The sequence below is a fragment of the Peromyscus maniculatus genome, chromosome 15, assembly GCF_049852395.1.
Source record: "Peromyscus maniculatus bairdii isolate BWxNUB_F1_BW_parent chromosome 15, HU_Pman_BW_mat_3.1, whole genome shotgun sequence".
In the NCBI taxonomy this organism is placed as follows: domain Eukaryota; kingdom Metazoa; phylum Chordata; class Mammalia; order Rodentia; family Cricetidae; genus Peromyscus; species Peromyscus maniculatus.
This window is the reverse complement of record NC_134866.1, coordinates 6446951-6465570: the sequence shown is the minus strand read 5'-3', so window position 1 is coordinate 6465570 and position 18620 is coordinate 6446951. Positions and strand designations below refer to the sequence as shown.

General features: G+C 39.7%; 1 protein-coding gene and 1 long non-coding RNA gene across 3 annotated transcripts in view; one reads left to right on the top strand and one right to left on the bottom strand.

Annotated features, from left to right (window-relative positions):
• Positions 1 to 11767, top strand: part of LOC107399327 (uncharacterized) — a 34258-nt gene extending 22491 nt beyond the window's left edge. The window contains exons 4-5 of one of the 2 annotated variants that reach the window (XM_076552261.1): positions 1648 to 2817; positions 10230 to 11767. In XM_076552261.1, coding sequence (XP_076408376.1) covers positions 1648 to 2817; positions 10230 to 10465 — 1406 coding nt within the window. In that variant the 3' untranslated portion in view covers positions 10466 to 11767. Of the gene's footprint in view, positions 1 to 1647; positions 2818 to 5662; positions 8847 to 10229 lie in introns of those variants that run through there. The other variant, XM_042261851.2, reaches the window with a different exon arrangement.
• Positions 11768 to 12424: 657 nt separating this feature from the next.
• LOC143268735 (uncharacterized) overlaps positions 12425 to 18620 on the bottom strand; it is a 38556-nt gene continuing 32360 nt past the window's right edge. The window contains exon 2 of the long non-coding RNA XR_013044854.1: positions 12425 to 12719. This is a non-coding gene — a long non-coding RNA (uncharacterized LOC143268735). The remainder of the gene's footprint in view (positions 12720 to 18620) is intronic.

The following is an 18620-nucleotide window of genomic DNA, read 5'->3' as shown; positions in this document are numbered from 1 at the left end:
TGGACACTTAATATTAATTGTAAATGCTCAGCCAGTGCCGCAGGCTCATTTTTGGGTAGCTCTTACATTTGAAGTGAACCCATATCTCCTATCAACCTTGTGCCATATGGCACTGCATTCTTCCAACACAGTGCATTCATCTTGTTTTCCGTGCATTTGCTGGCAACTCCTTTCACTCCACCATTCTTAAAGTGTTTTTTTTTTTTTTTAAGATTTATTTATTTATTATGTACATAGAAGAGGGTACCAGATCTCATTACAGATGGTTGTGAGCCACCATGTGGTTGCTGGGAATTGAACTCAGGACCTCTGGAAGAACAGCCGGTGCTCTTAACCTCTGAGCCATCTCTCCAGCCCCTCACTCCACCATTCTTAACATTCTCTCTGTCTAGAAAATCCTACCTTTCATTGACCAATAAGATTTTTATTAGCAATGAGAGTAATACATATTCATATTGTACAAAAAGATTATTACACATCAGTGGAGCTTGTCTCAGATGTCTCTGGAAGGTAATACTTAATGACTGCTCTCGGAGAACTTTCACAGGAAACCTCACCTCCTCAGGCCATATTGCTTTCTTTACCTGATGTAATGGGTTCACACATCCCACAAGTCAGTTAGTTTAAATGAGTGCCATAGTTCACCCTGCTGTGCTGACTAGCTTTGTGGCAGAGCCTCTGTCATATATTATCTACCACTTTGCTGAGGACTCCTTACACAATCAGGCATTGACATCTCAGCTCTGGGATTAGCTTTGTTAAGAGGAGCAAATTCAAAGCCAGGGAACAAGACATGGCCATTTGAACTGGCATGTAGTTCACATACCAGTTGGGTGGTAAGCATAGGTATAAGGATCCCCTTGATATTCTCAACTATCAGAGGTAGGTGGATCTCTAAGTTTTAGGTCAGCCTGGTCCAGGTAGACAGAAAGGTCTACACAGAGAAACCTTGTCTTGAAAAAGCAAAAACAAACAAAAAAAGGAAATCAGTCATTTTACCATCTATTCACTGATAAATATGTTGTCTCTGGTAAATGTTGTATAATGCACAGGTGAATCTGAAGATTTTTTTTTAAATCAGGACTTGACATGTTTCAGATTTATATTTTCTTGTCATCCAAATAAAACAAAATATTGTCCTGAATTTATGAGCTATAAATTCAATATTTTTATGGACCATCTACTTCTTGTACAGCATATCTTTTGTACTTTCCAAAATAAAACTCTATGTGAATAATAATTTTGCATTTAGATGTTACAAATTCACACAGGCACAATTAACTTTCTCTTTTCCTGGCTTGGTTCATTTATAATTTCATGGGTTTCCAGTCATAGAACATCTCTAATGGCTAATGGGTTTATTTCTATTGGTAAAATTCCCTTACAACTTACTTAGCTTTTAAATTTTGTATAATATACCTTATGTCTATGTTCTATTTGGCTGTGCCCTTATTATGGTAGAAGTGTAGATTATTTCTACCTCCAATATTTTATCATTTATGCTTAATGACTATAGGTTTTGAAGTGTACTGTAGTTTCTCACTGATGCTTCAATATATATAAGTAAATGTTTCCTTTAAAAAGACAAACATTAAGTATGAAGACTATTTCCTGGCCTCTGATGATATCTCAACTTTTGCTCAACAGGAATAACCACCAATGATTATCACATTTACACAAAGGCCATTGATTTTAACTCACTGCATATTCAACGCCAGAGAATTCATAAAAGGGAGAAACTCTACAAGTGTGAAGAATGTGGTAAAGGCCTTAGTTCTCATAAAACACTCTCCATACACAAGAGACTTCATACTGGAGAAAAACCCTATATGTGTATAGAATGTCATAAGACCTTTAATACTCGTGAATCACTTTTTATACACCAGAAAAATCATACTGATGAAAAAACCTACAAGTGTGAAGAATGTGGCAAATTATTTTACTATCCTTCAATGCTGAAGCAACATCAAAGAATTCATTCTGGAGAGAAACCCTACAAGTGTGAAGAGTGTGGCAAAGCATTTTATACTTTTTCAGTGCTGAAACATCATCAAAGGATTCATACTGGAGAGAAACCATACAAGTGTATAGAATGTGGCAAAGCTTTTTATGAACCATCATTTCTTCAGGTACATAAGCGAATTCATACTGCAGAGAAACCCTACCAGTGTGAAAAATGTGGCAAGTGTTTTTGTTCATCTTCATACCTTAGACGACATCAAATAATCCATTTTGAACAAAAACCCTACAAGTGTGAACAGTGTGGCAAGTGTTTTTCTTCATCTTCATCTCTTAGAGGACATCAAATAATCCATTCTGAAGACAATCCCTACAAGTGTGAAGAGTGTGGCAAAAGATTTTCCTGCTTTTCACACGTTCAAGAACATCACAGAGTCCATACTGGAGAGAAACCATACAAGTGTGAGGAGTGTGGCAAGTGTTTTTCCTCATCTTCATCTCTTAGAAAACATCAACCAATCCATTCTGAGGACTACAAATGTGCACAGTGTGGCAGATGTTTTAACTCACCTTCATCCCTCAGACGACATCAAATAATTCACTGGGAAGACAATCCCTACAAATGTGAAGACTGTGGCAGATGTTTTTACTCATCCTTTTCTTTGAGAAGACATCAAACAATCCATTCTGAAGACAATCCCTATACATGTGTACAATGTGGCAAACGGTTTTTCTATTCTAGGAGTCTACAGGAACATCAAACACTTCATACTGGAGAGAAACTATACAAATGTGAGGAATGTCACAAAGGCTTTCGGTATCACTCAGGCTTTATGAAACACAAGAGAATTCATTCTGGTGAGAAACCCTAAAAGTGTGAAGAGTGTAATGATGTTTTCCTTATCTTTAACCCTTAGATGTCATAAAAAAAATCATTCTGAAGACAATCCCTAAAAGTATGGGGAATGTGTCAAAGAATTTGCTAATTTTTATATCCTTACTCAACACGATATAGTTCATCAATGAGAGAAATCCTTCAAATGTCTTAAATTTTTACTTTTTCAGCCCTTAAAACACATCAAATGGTTCATTCTGACTACAAATTCCATGAGTGTGTGAAGTGTGGTAAAATCTTTGCTGATAATTCAGGTCTTATCCATTTCTAATTAATCCATAGTAGAGAATATTAGGTTAATTATTTTGGATTTTCAACAGGAACCTCTAACTTCCAATAGCAAAAATGCTGAGAATGTCATCAGAGAAGAGTAGAGACTTCTCTTTGCTGTCACATCCAACAGTTTGTTGAAGCAATGTGTTTGAAACTTGCCTTGATTAATGAGTCCCTTTCTTCTGTAACTATAAATGTTCCATGAAACCTTTACCATGTCCTAACTTTATCCACTGGATTCTTGAAATCTGATATCTGGGCTGTGTCATAGTTACTCTTGTTTTTCCCAGTGGAGTCATCCAAGCTCCTGTAATATCTCCCCTTGGTGTTTAAGAAGCTGTCTCTGAGCTAGCAGGTTTTCATCCATCATTTAACTCTGGAATTCTTATTGGTAAAATAAAAGGATAGAGAGTTAGTTAAAACTACAAGAAGGCTCTTCCAGTCTTAGGCTGCAGCATCAAGGCAGCAGCTGCAGAGACACAGTCATCAGCTGAGGCAGAGATGGCATCAGGTGCAGCTGCTGTGCCTCATAAAAAACAACAGTGCCCATAGAGCAATAATGGCAGGGAAGTTATCAGAGGAACCAATCACTTCCTGATTGGATTTGAAGCTCATTCCACAAACGGGAACTGATGTGATGTTAATTTCATGATATACTTTTGCCTGGCTAGGTGATAAGACCTAGTGAGATTTTTAAAGCCTTTATTCTAATAAATGCATAATATCTAAATGAACCCAAGTTGTTTATATGCACAGAGTCAGGTACTTTTCAACACCCATCAGAAAATATTAGTTATGTTGTAGATAGAGGATAATACACATATGCACATTGGTCAAAGTACAGAGAATTTTAGCCTGTGGAAGGCCCTAATTAAAAGCTACACCTGTGTCAGACATTGTAGAAGAGGTCCCTTACACACATCTAAGGTCAAAAGTCATTGATTCCTAAGGGAAAAGCAATAGAAAGAATGTCAGAGCCTGATATGGTAGATGTCTGCAGGTCTTGTATATTATCAGAGGGACTGGCCTTAATATTCTACATCCCAGGGGCTCAGGAGAGAGAACTACTAACGGCAAGGACTATTTTCAGGAAATAGAATCTCAGCACACTGAGCTCTATAGTCCACTTGCTTTAATTCCTCTGGCATAACATCCTGTATACACAGCTCCAGTTCTGTTCTCGTGCCTAGCTCCTTTCTTGCCTGATTTTTCTTTATATTTATCTACTGCTTCCTCTAAATTCTATCTTAATTCTGCCTCATCTAGGTCTTCTCATCTTGTTCTTGCCCCGCTAGGACTTCCCCATCTGACTCTTCCTCATCTTCCATCTTGTCCACACATTCTCTCTGGTCAAAATCCTCCTTATTCCTCTCCATTCTCCATCTCTCTGTTCTCCAAAGTCTCTCAGGAGTCCAGTTATAAACCCAAGCAATAGCAAAGCCCTGGTCAAGCAAGGTCTCCAGGCTTGAATGCTATGGGGTTATAAAGGTAAGTAAGAATTTTCCTCAGGCAGTGACCACCAGGCTTCCAGAGTCAAATGGAGGGGTGATAAGAATCACATAGAGGGGCAGTAATTGTTAATTATCATTTGCAACCCAAAAGGAGTAGCTAATGGAGAAATGAATTAACTAAAGGCTAAATTTGGGTAATATCTAAGAGGAGGGATCTTATGTGCTCCAATATAGTCTTAAATGTGATTGGTATAAAACGTTAAGAATCTGCAAGTTGCTAGGTCAATGGGAAAAAATAAAACTGCCTTCTTTTTTCCTGTGGCTCCTATCTGTCTAAGCTATTTGCTGTTTTTCTGCAGGGTGGGGGAAGTATGCTCAGTCACTAGGCAACCTGTGCACAGCTAGATGCCTCTGGTGATAGTTAAAGGGAGATCTGGAACTAGAGGTAAGATTTGGGAAAGGAGAATGTTAAGCTTAATTGTCACATCGGCCAGACCTTCTCAAATGGGTAGCCTGGATGCTTAAGTCTGTTCTTAGAGAGTACAGAGGTATCTCTGATAAGGTACTTTCCTCCATCTGGGGATGGACCTGGTCAGATGCTGCCAATGACGATAAATACAGGGAGGCTTGAACCGGGGTTCTGGCTGTGCATAGCTGTCAGCGCAGAAGGTTATCTAAATATTCCTTTAGTAGAAGAAAAATGGTGCCCAATCAATGATGGAAAAGCTACAATAGCACACAAGAAACTCATAGCAGGAAACAGCTGATAATCAAAAGCCAAATATCATGAAGGCTCCTTGAGCTTCAGCTTGACTTCTGGAAGGCCCTTGGCCTATTTCAGGGATTAGCTTTGTCATAATCACCTGAGATCCTACTTTGTATATTTTTGTGGCTTGCAGCATGCACTGAGACAGAAGAACTACTGAAACATTTCTAGAACCTTGAAACATTGCTAGAAATGTCAGCACCGTTTCATGCATGAGCATGCTGTGTCTATTACTACATGGAGAGTTTGTACAGGCTAAGCCCCATCACACAATAAGCATGGTTGCCTAAGAGCTTCCATATGTCTCTCACCTTCTAGATACTGGCAATTGATGACTCCTGAGGGAGACAATCTGAGAGGCTTTTGGGTTGAAGTCAGTTGTCCCCTACACCTGGAGGGAGCACTAAGTGGAATGAAGAAATAACAAAGAAAAGGCCCACGAAGGTGGAAGAGCAATGTTCTTTTCTAAGGGTGAGAAGCAATAGGTGAAGGAATGTGGAGATTTGAGTAAAACATTCAATATGCATGTATTCAATTCTCCCAAACTAATATCATCTTAAACCTCGTTGGTTTTGGATATGTCCAAACTTGACTTGTTTTAGCAGTGATTACAGCACATGAATCTGGCTGTCATAAAGTTTACAGAGGGTCAGCATCCTACTGGGAAGGCATCATGAGGGATCAAGGGAGTGACTCCCAGAAGGGCTCAGATGCTAAGGACTAAAAAGCCCTGTATCAGTGTAACCTCAGGAAAGAGACGGGGATGGCTTTGCAGAGATGAGATGCAGCCAGACTCACCTTGTATCTTCCACTTGGCTTTGCCATGAGCACAACAGGTGAACAGTGGCCTCACCACCTTCCCTGACCTCCCTCCTACATCCATAGAGATCACAGCTGTTGTTGTTCCTGGTTATCCATCATTATGAAAGTTAGGGAAGGAGAGTAACAGTCATATGACCTAGGTGGGTAGGAAGTTAGAAGACTATACATCACATACCTTCTATCATTTTTTAGTTTTGTTAATATCAGTTTTGTTAATATCAGTTTGCTAACCTGTAAAAGTCATATACATTATAGGAAACAAAGAGAAACAAATAAGCCTCTAGATTGCATAACAAAGGGAGTCTATGCTTCCAGCTTTAATTTCCATCATAGTTAATAACAGAAAGGCTGGTGTGTGGGAAGGTTCTATTTTTAAGAAAAATGTCTAAGAATTGGTCAGCAGTAGACTTTGAACTAAGGTCCTGTTTCCTATGTGTTTTTTGAGCCAATATTTTCTTCTAGCTTGACATCTCTATAGACCTAGTTATTAATTTCCTCAGAACATAGAAGGATATTTCCTTATGAATGGAAAGGTATCCTTAATGGCTATACAGTTCTTCTAGAAGAGTATGACTCTTTAAGCTACAGTCTGTGGAGAAAGTTTTTCAAGGGATGAGTTTATGTGAGAACTATGGCAGACACACACTCTCAGGAGTAGTAGTTCAGCATAGACTCCCAAGCTCAGGAGTAAATAGTATAACAAAGGCTCACACTGTCAAGAGTAGATAGTATAACAGGGACAGACCCACTCAGGAGTAAATAGTACAGCAGAAACATATGCTCTCAGCAGTTGATAGTATAGCAGAGACACGATCCTCAGGAGTAAATGCTATAGCAGAAATGCGCCCTCTTAGGACTAAATAGTAGAGCAGAGACTCATAATCTCAGCTGCCATTTCTCATTTCTTTCTGTAATATTAAACATATTTTAAAAGTAAAATAATTCATATGTGAAAATTAACAATACCTGAAAACTACAGTGTTCTCAAATATTGTTTTAACTTGGGAAAGGTATGTTTCATTTGTTGATGCTATGAAATGTTACTTTAATTGTGTAACGTTGTGTTACATTTGTTTCTGCTGCCTTTGGTAATGATATAAAGATATGCTGAATTTGCTTCACTTTGTCTGCTTAAGGCACCTGATTGGTTCAATAAAAAGCTGAATAGCCAATTGCTAGAGAGGGATAGACAGAGCTTGTAGGCAGAAGGAAAAAATAGAAAGAGGAATCTAAGATGGAGGAAAAGGAAAAAAGAAGGCAGAGAGGGACCCCCCAGGGCCTGAAGCCAGGCAGCTTCCAGACAGCCATGGAGACAGCAGGGAAGTAATATGTACAGAAAAAAAGAAGGTAAAGAGCCCCGAGGCAAAATGTGGATGAAAAACAGGTTAAGTTATAAGAGCTGGCAAGAAACAAGCCTAAGCTAAGGCAGAGCATTCATAACTAATAAGTCTCCATGTCATGATTTGGGAGCAGGTTGGTGGCCCAGCAGAAAGCCTGTGAAATTACAGAGGTGATGAACTTCTGTGCAGTTAGAACAGATATTCCAAATATAATCTGAGGCATTAACACTGGATTTGACACTATCTGTACTGAATATATTTTATGCACTTATACACCATGAAAATTAAAGTCCATGACAGAGTTGGAACCTGACAATCTGTTATCATATGTCCTCTTTCACAAACCATGTTCATTACCTGCTTTAAATCCTTCCTCATCTTCAAATATTTAAACCTTATTCTCTTTTCTACTTTACATAGTGTACACACATATACATTTCCTCACAAATGTGGTGGTAATCTAATTATACTGAAATGTGATTTTGATTGTATATTAATAAATAAAGTTGCCCGGGGGTCAGAGCTATTAGAGCCATAGCAAGAGTGTGGCGGTGGTGGCACACGCCTTTAATCCCAGAAAGCCAGCCTTTAATCCCAGGGAGTGGTGGTAGAAAGCAAAAAGATATATAAGGCGTGAGGACCAGAAACTAGAAGCATTTGGCTGGTTAAGCTTTCAGGCTTTGGAGCAACACAGTTCAGCTGAGAGCTATTGGGATGAGGACACAGAAGCTTCCAGTCTGAGGAAACAGGACCAGCTGAGGAACTGGTGAGGTGAGATAGCTGTGGCTTGTTCTGTCTCTTTAAATAGACTAACAGACAGGAAATAGAGCCCTGATTCGGGAAGCTGGGACACCGCAGGCGCAGGCGGAAGGGTGAGATTTCAGCTCTGAGCTCTGACCTCTCGGCTTTCTCTTTTGCATTGTTTCTGTGTTTCTTATTTAATAAGACGGTTGGTTACATCTATACACATATGCACATATATTAATGTTTATATTAACCATATGGGAGAGAAAATGCAATGTATTTCTTTATATGATTGGATTACCTCAGCTGATATATATTCAATGTCCATCTATTTTTCTGTATATTTTGTGATTTTACTTTATTGCTAATTAGCACCACATCTCTGCATGTATATATAATAAACATATACATTTATATTTACAAACTTATTGTCTATTTTCTGTTCATGAACACCTATGTTGATTCAGGTTCTTTACAATTGAGAATAAAGAAGCAATAAACACAGGGTATAAATATCTCTGTCGTAAGGTATGAGGTTCCCTGAGCATAGCCCAAGACTGAAATGAGACAGTGCAGAGACAAGATCACTGGTTCCAATGGTGTGAAGTCATAATGGGTGTGAGGTGCTGACTTGTGATGTTCCAGGTGTCACTGCAGCACTCATAGTCTATGCTGTGGTTGTCTCAGAGGCTACTTTGGTTCTGTGGCTCTAACCACAGACTGCACTGCACCTGAAGTTTGTACCTGTCTCCAGCAGGCTCATAGGGTCCAAGAGGTGACCAAACATTTGACTCCATGTGGTCACCTGGCTGCCTAGTGAGCAGCAGCCATATGAACCTGCACTGATTTCTCAGGGCACTGCAGTGAAATCCTGGTTGCTGGCTACTTTCATATGGCTGTGAGGGTAGGCACTGTTTTATAAATTTGGACACTGTAAAATCTTGCTTCCACAGTAAATCTGAGGGCCATGCATTTATGGATGAACTACATACTCCAAGCTATGATAAATGATTGGATGCTTATCTGCTTTTAAACAGACATGTTTATACCACAAGATAAACAATGGCATTTTTCATACCACTTTCATTCTTTTTTTTAAAGATTTATTTATGTATTTATTATGTATACAATATTCTGCCTGCATGTGTCCCTGCAGGCCAGAAGATGGCACCAGATCTCATTACAAGTAGTTGTGAGCCACCATGTGGTTGCTGGGAATTGAACTCAGGACCTCTGGAAGAGCAGTCAGTGCTCTTAACCACTGAGCCATCTCTCCAGCCCCACCATTTTCATTCTTATTCGATGACCACAGTAACTTTAAATTTATAGTCAATATGAAATCTATTATAATCATTGGAGAGATTAAGGTCAATATTGGCAATCCTGGTAATTTGAATCAACGAGAAATGTGCTCTGATCCAAGAATATATCCATGGAAATCTCTATCTTTTGGCAATGCAATAAGGATTAGAGACCAATGTAGAGCGTCAGGCTCGAACTACACTTCCAGGAAAGTTTCTCCAGGGTCAGAGCCCAGAGACAAAGGACACCATGCTGTGGGGGCTGGCACTATCTCAAGATTGAAGCAGAACTTGATGGCATTGTCCACATTGCATTACTTTTGTAGACACTGAGGTGCAACATGTAGTTCAACACGGAGCTTTGCAGCAGAGTTAAAGAGAACCCATTCATAATGAATTATGCAGGTGACAGCTAAGTTGTATTGGAAACCCATCATATGCTCATGACAGAAACAGCAAAGTCTAGACAAAAGCTATTCTTTAGAGAACAAGGATGGAAGTTGGAGTTGACACAATTCTTTGGAGTCCTGAAACTTCAATCAGGATCCCCATGTGCCATGCACATGATGTTGCAGGATTTGGGATTTCCCACTGCATTTCTGTCTTACCTACTCATGTGTTTCCTTGCATGAAATCTCTGACTTTGACTTGATAATTATTCCAAGTATTTCTTTTCAGGATTCCCTAAAGATGCTATTGGCCCCAGAGAGAAGGAAGTAAGTTTAAGAACAGGACACCCACATTTCCAAGAGGTGGAGTGGGTTATTTTTGATCTTTCAATGGGTTATGGATATTTGTCATTATTTAGGGAAGTTGGTTACAAATTGTTATTGGTAATGGTAAATAAAAAAGCTGAAAGGGATATTAGATTCAGGGTTCTTATTTTGAAAAAAAGAAAGAAAAAAGGGATATAGAAATGATAGGATAAATGGGTAGATTATTGAATCTACTCTGAATAGAAAAAGGGGGGATATAGATATGGTGGGATAAAGGGGTAGATTATTGAATTTATTTATATAAAGCAACTGCTTGTTTTAACTATTTTTACATTGGTATGGATCTTTGTGTATTGATACAAATTTGAGATTATTTTTGTTAGAATATACTATACATGCATTTCTACTCTTAATCAAGGTATTCTACCTATACAACTTATTGAACAATGTAATGCAAATTTCTAGTCCATGAAATTTATTATTACCAACTCATTTAGATATAAAGAAAAACAAGTGAGTAGTTAGTATCATCAAACTTGTTGTCATATTAGGTATGTTTTCAAGGTCAAATGGAGATATGTTTTAGATAGATCATCTTCAAACACTTCAGCATACTACAGAATGTCATTTAAGATGTTTTAATAGCATAGTTGTTTTTTTTTTTATGACAATGAGACGTGTATGGTCCTGGCAGCAACATTCTATTTCAGAAAGGATGATGGACATTGAAGAAATTCCATATGGTGCTTGCATTCCTTGTGGCAAAGTTAGACACGGGGCAAGAAAATAAGTATTCTTGCCTTGACTGCTGACAGTGTGCTATCCAAATTGGCCAAGCAAGACACAAAAGAAAGCAACTGTCAGACTTTGCCAAGGCAAGGTAGGACAGCCCTTTAGAATATCCTGCCTCACAGATAAATCTATCAGATATGCTAGGCCTGTAGGCCAAAGATGGATTCCCCAACATTGCAGAGGAACCTTGGGTGACTATCCAGGCAGCCAGCTGTTTCTGTCATTTCTCACATTTTTTGGAAGTCCATTGGCTTGCCCTTCCTTCTTACTCAGGGAACATTATTTCTTTCTTGGGTCTCTGATGAAATTGAAGACTCTATAGTTATAGTTAAAGGTTTCCATATTACTGGATTCAGAAAAGAAATTCACCAAAGAGGTGTAAAGTGTGTTGGGCTGAGAGACATTAAAAGTTTGGGTAATGCAAATTATGATAGAAGGTAAATTAGGTACAACGCTTTGGACTCACCAAGATAGGATAAATAATGGAGTATTTTCTCTGAATTTGTCAAATGTTAATGGACTAGATACTGTTGATATAATTAGTCTGTATATACTGTATATAGTTATTGTGCTCATTGTATATAGTGTTTCTTATATTAGTTATAACCTTTATTTTAGAAAAAAGGGGGGAAATGTGATGATATATCATTTGTGCTGTAACTAATAAAGCTTGCCTGATGACCACAGGGTAGAGCTAGCCACTAGCTAACCATATAGCTAACCACTAGCTATACCATAGAAATCTGGAGGTCTGTACAAACAGGAGACAGGAAGTAATATGGCTGGGTGGAGAGAGGAAGGGATTAATTTGGGGCAGAGACAGGAGCTTGGTCCCTTTTCAGTCAGAGATTTCAGAGAGGTAAGAAGTCTCTGGTAGAAATCAGCTGGCTACAGTGTAAATATAGAGAAAAATGAAAATGCCCTGGGCAAAGGGAAAGTGTTTCCGTCCTTAGAGAATGGATCCCCCTGCAGCCACAAAGGCTAGATTCATTCTTAGGTGCCTCTAAGTCTTCTTTCCATGGAACCACATGAACTCACACACCCCTGCCTTGACACTTCGAGACACACATCCATAGAAGTCTGTATCTAGTGGAAGTGCAATTTAATTTCAAAGGTCAGAGACATTGTAGGGGCTTTGTGCTCAAAACTGCACATCTAAGGAAGTATCCCCAGGGCAGCACTCAGTGACAAATAGAACTGTGCTTTGGGATCTTGCACCATCCAAGATAGAAGCATAACTTGGCAGCATTTTCCACATTTGACTGGTTTTGACAGCAATTAAGGTACTCTATGTAGAGCAACTTGGAACTTTGTCACAAGGTTAAAAGGAACTGATTCACAATGAAACACACAGATGACAGCTAATTTGTGTTGGAAACCCATCTTATACTCATGACAATAACATGGCAAAGTCTAGACAAAGGCTATCTGTTCTTCAGAGCACAGAGATGGAAGTTTGAGTTGACACAATTCTTTGGAGTCCACATAACTTCAATCAGGATGCTCAGATGCCATGTACATGATGTAGCAAGATGTGGGATTTCCCACTGCATTTCTGTCTCACTTCTTCTTATCTTCCCTTGCTAATGACGATTCCTCCCTTATGGAATGGCAGATGTCCAGCGTTACATGGCATGTTGAAGCCATCATCTTGTAAGAACTGTGGGATAAACAGTTGTTTAAATTACAAAGTCAAAAAACTTTGGGTTTTGACTATTAGAGTCTAAGGAAACAGAGAAATGGATTGCCTTTCCAAGTAAAAGATGGAAGTGAAACTCCCAGAGGCTCCGAGTGTAGAGGTTATGGTGTATAGTAAAGTATTTAATTTTCAGATTCAAATAAGATTATTTGAAATATTTGTATTTTCGAGATAATGTCTGTGTCCTGATTTTGAGAAACTGAGGTAAATTCAAGGGAGAAGCCACGAATTTCAAAATACTGTCACATAGGAATCCTTTCAGCATCAGAGAAGAGGACATTGCACACAGCAGATGAAATCTCTGCAGAGGGAATTCCAGCAATGGATAAAGGTGAGGTGTCATTACACACCTGTGTTTTACCCTGGAGCTGAGTCCCTCCACTTTGGAGAGGAGCAGGTTGTAAGCATGAGCTCACAGCACACCTGGAGCTGAATACACACCTGGGGTTGGGAATAAAACAAAGAACAAAAACCAGGGAACATGGTCAAAATTCTAGTAGAGCCCTCCAAAAACTGAATTTTTTATACAGATTAATAGTTGAGTGTTGCAAGGAACTGAAGGACAGGTGACAAAGCCTGAGATGGATTATGGAGTTCTTTGCAAGTAAATGTCAGAGAGTTGAACTTTAACTTTCTTCAGTGATACCATCTCTGTGTCCCTGAGGAATCTCCTACACTGTAGGGATTCCAATGTTCACAGGAAAACTGTTTTACAAGCTGTGGAGGCAGATCCATATCTGGAACCTTCAGAGTGTCAGTACAGAGCAACGTGGATTATTTATATATATGACTGCATATTAAGACAAAACCTAAATTGTGCTAAAACTGCTTTATCATGTATATTTGATTCATTTACATTAACTTTTTTTTTTTTTAGTTTTGGTTATTGTTATTGTTCTTGTTTCTGTTTTTTTTTTTTCTTTTTTCTTTTTCTTTTTTTCTTTTCTTTTTTTCTGTACCTGGAAGATTTCCTATGTCCCAGCCTGCTGGTGGTCAGGACAAATCTCTCTCACCTGCCAGTCCTGTAGCCACTCAGACCCAAGTAAACACACAGAGACTTATATTATTTACAAACTGCTCAGCCATTAGCTCAGACTTATTACTGACTAGCTCTTTCACTTAAATTAACCCATAGTTCTTATTTATGTTTAGCCACATGGCTTGGTATCTTTTCTCAGCTCTGCCTTCACATCTTGCTTTCTCTGTGTCTGGCTGGCAACTCCTGACTCAGCCTTCTTCTTTCCAGAATTCTCCTTGTCTGTTTATCCTGCCTATACTTCCTGCCTAGCTACTGGCCCATCAGCTTTTTATTTATCAACTAATGAGAGCAACACATTCACAGTATACAGAGTGATATCCACAGCATTTTTCCTTTTTATTTATAGAGAAAGTCTCTAAATTATCCAGTCCAGGTTTGGATTGGGTCTGTTTGTAAGAAACCTCTAAGCACTTAGAAGCATATTTAGGCACACCAAGGTGTGGCAACATTCCCACTGGGCTACTCCTGGCCTGGCTCCAGAGAGTAGCTCCTAGCCCTAATTCATCTTCTGTTTAGCAGACACCTTTTGTTTCTCTTGTTGCCCTGTGTGAATCTTGTCTCAGAGTCTCCCAAAGATACAAAGGCCTATGCAAAACTGTGGTGGTATTGTGTTCCCCAAAATATTGTGCATCCTAATAAACTTATCTCTGGGGTCAGAGACAGAACAGTGACAATATTAAACATAGAGGATAGGCAGTGGTAGCACACGCCTTTAATCCTAGCATTCCAGAGGCAGAAATCCATGTGTTCAAGGATACAGACAGGCATGATGACTCACACCTTTAATCCCAGAAAGCGAGCCTTTAATCCCAGGGAGTGGTGGTAGAAAACAGAAAGATATATAAGGCGTGAAGACCAGAAACTAGAAGCGTTTGGCTGGTTAAGCATTTGGCCTGGTTAAGCATTCAGGCTTTCAAGCAGCACAGTTCAACTGAGATTCATTCTGGATGAGGACTCAGAGGCTTCCAGTCTGAGGAAACAGAATCAGCTGAGAAACTGGCCAGGTGAGGTAGCTGTGGCTTGTTCTGCTTGTCTGATCTTCCAGCGTTTAACCCAATATCTGGCTCCAGGTTTGTTTTAATTAATAAGACCTTCTAACAATTCATGCTACACAAAACTTGGTTCAGGAAATGGGGAAAATTGTGGTACCTGATGAATTGAGAAGTTTGTACTTGCCATTGTATTTTTGGAAGCTTCTTTCAGGTTGTTTTGAACATATGGAAATTAACTGGCTAAAGTGTAAATATGGAGAAAAATAAAAATGCCCTGGGTGAAGGGAAAGGGCTTCAGTCCTTAGAGGCTGGATCCCCCTGCAGCCAGGATAATAAATCCTCCCCCCCAAGTGCCTGCCTTGAGGGGATTTCTATCAGGGCCCAGAACAGATGCTACAATTGGCTAAGGATTCTAATCTGAGGGATATTCAATGAATCTAAGCACACTGAGTTCTTTAGTCTATTCACTTCATTCTTCTAAGTCAATTCTATCTACAGTTTCTTTTCTGCTCTCTTACTTAGCTCCTCTCAGTCCCTCCTGCTTTCAGTCCCTTCTGCTGTTCTCTCATCATTTTACCTAGTTCTTTCCATCTCCGTCCTCATTTCTGATCTTCTCAAAATTCCCTCTAGTGCTCTCAGAGAACCAGTATATATATATATATATATATATATATATATATATATATATATATATATATATATATATATATATACATATATATATACATATATATATATATGCAGTAATTCTTTATATATATTTCATATATATATGTATATATGCAGTAATTCTTTGGCAAAGCAATGCAAGGCTTGAAGTTTTCAGGGTTACAGAAAGAGGTGATAAGGATCCACACATAAATCAATAATTGTCAGCTTCCAATTGTAACCCCCAAAGTGGGAGTGACTAAAGGGGAGTTCTCTGGTAGGGTCACCTAAAGCCTAAGACCAATTAGAGAATTTATGTGCCCAAACTATAGTCTAGAAATGGCTAGGTAAAATGTTAGGGGTCAGTAAGTCACAAGAAAGTAAACTGTCTTTGGTGCCGCTTTTCCCGCTCATCCCAGCTGCAGCTGCTTTCTGATAGGGAGGGGGACATATGCTAGGTGGCTAAGCAACCTATGTCAGAGCAAGTAGTATTTGGATAGTAAAAGCACTTTTGCTCAGAGTAATTGCTAAGGAGAAAATCTAGGAATAGCACCTGGCTGAGGAGGAATTAAGACTTCATTTGCACAAGAAGGAAGCTTGGCACCTATCACCTGCCTGGCTTTGTAGGCAATTTCCTTGGGTCAGTGGGAAGTAACTGCCTTAATTAGTAACTAGCAAATGGCTAAACCCTCATTCCAGGAATGTGAGCAGTAAATCTCTTAAATTAGGGTGTTGTGTAAATAACCCAGGGTGAAGGTAAGGGATTGAAGATTTAATTGTTAGTGATTCTTTTCTCTATCTGTGAGTGAGATGAACTAATGTTTACCTATGTGCAGTTTTGTCATTGGAAAAAGGTATCTTTGCTGAAATACTTCTGTCTGGAAAATGGCCCTGGCCAGATATATGTTAATGAAAAACAAACACAGCTGGGGGCAGTTATCTAATTACCCCAAATGTATAGGGAAAGTTGTGCCCAAGATCAAGATGTGTGGCGATATTGTGTTCTCCAAAACATTGGGCATCCTAATAAACTTATCTGGGGTCAGAGAACAGAACAGCCACTAGATATAGAGGCCAGAAAATGGTGGTACACAAGCCTTTAATCCTATCACTTGGGAGGCAGAGATCCATGCAAGTCTCTGTGAGTTTAAAGCCACACTGGAAACAGCCAGGCATGGTGACACACGCCTTTAATCCCAGGAAGTGAGCCTTTAATTCCAGGAAGTGATGGCAGAAAGCAGAAAGGTATAGAAGGCATGAGGACCAGGAACTAAAGCTGGTTAAGCTTTTAGGTTTTTGAGCAGCAGTTCAGCTGAGATGCATTCTGGATGAGGACTCAGAGGCTTCCAGTCTGAGGAAACAGAATCAGCTGAGGAATTGGCGAGGTGAGGTGGCTGTGGTTTGTTCTGCTTGTCTAATCTTCCAGCATTCAGCACAATATCTGGCTTCAGGTTTGTTTTTATTAATAAGACCTCAAAGATTCCTGCTACAGAGATGCAATGGTGAGATTACACATACACGTAACTGAAAGGACCGAGCAGGCACCATAACAGGCTGCTCAGTCTTGTCTCAGAGATCAGGCCTCAGTTTCAGTCTCTGGGAGGGCCGTGAACAAAAGACATAGTCCTTGCAGTAGCTCCCTTTCTGCACATACTCTGACTGCTAAAAGTTCAGCCAGATGTTTACTGTCTGGGGCCCCTTACCAACTTAGAGATATGTGCATGAGTCAAGGACAGAGCCTAGACCACTGAGCCAGCCCCCATGGCAACTCAAGGACAAAGTCTGGGACTTGTGCTGGACTGCCCCCAAAATGATAATTGTAACCCCCAAACAGTAAATTCAAAGGTTACATACCCTCACCCAATTAAAAGAGAACAGAGATAAAAGTAAACCAATCTGAGTTGCACCCGTGCAAACCCCACCCCTAACCCCCCTAAAGGGCTTGTGGTTTTTGCCTTTAAAAAGCTAGCCACACAAAGAAAGAGCAACTCCTCCTTGCCTCACTCTATTGACTGTAGGAATGAGTTCCCTGTCTAGACTTGTATCTACAGAGTAAACCTTGCTGTTGCATTCTGGACATCCAAGGTCTTCGGTGGTCTCTTTGGGGGGTCACAATCTGGGCATAACAGTAACATGGAAATGCACGGTAAATGGGGAGAATCATAGCTGTTATTGCACAAGAAGTTTACAAGAAATAGCCAGTTCATTCAAAAGGCAGTAATTCCATAATGCCTTGTGTGATGGTTTCCTCTAACAGAACCCTTAGTTCCGATAGTTTGACCTTCTGAACTCCAGTTGTCATTGCTGTATACTCTCATGGATTTTTTGCTATCAGCATTTCTCAATACCAGGAAAGGCTACATTCATTCTTCTTATTGTTATTATTATTTTATTTATTTATTTATTTATTTTGGTTTTTCAAGACGGGGTTTCTCTGTAGCTTTGGAGCCTATCCTGGACTAGCTCTGTAAACCAGGCTGGCTGCTGCGGGCCGCAGGAATATATCATAAGAACTCAGCTGGTTATGGCAAAGTCACTACCTGGAGGAATCAGGGAATTCCTCCAGAGGAAGCCAAATCCCAAGGAGTTTTTGGTGTTATTTGGCTTGTTATATATCAGCTGTCTTCTGTTATGAAAATCATGTGTGCCTTCATAGTTTTTCCAATTGACTTTCCCCTAAGAAGGACTAACAGTGTAGACTGATCACTCTCTGGACATACACATTCCAGGTATTTGGAGAACAGCCTCAGGAAAGGCTTTCTCTGGAATCAGATTATCTATCTCCCTTAGCCACTTTCAAGGACTACAGGAAACACTACCCAGGTGGGCGCCCATTGTTAGTCCCAGGTGGACTAACAATGATAACAGCCCACATGCAAGTCTCCTGACTTACGGTAAATTCCACAAGGGGACACTGCCTAGGAGAGGTGGATGTTAATAGCTTTACACAATTTAGCTCGGACCCTCCCTTTTATATACCGGGACTTCCAGGGCACAAGAGGAGAAGAGAAAAGAGAATGGAAGAACTAGATGGGTAAGAACTTGAGAGGAACAAACTGAGATGGGGAAGAAGTAGATTGAAGGGCTACAGGAGAGTACTAGAGGAACGAGATGGAAGATGAGAAAGAGCCAGATGGGGAAGAACAAGATGAAGTAGAACAAGAAGAGGAGAGAGGAGACAGG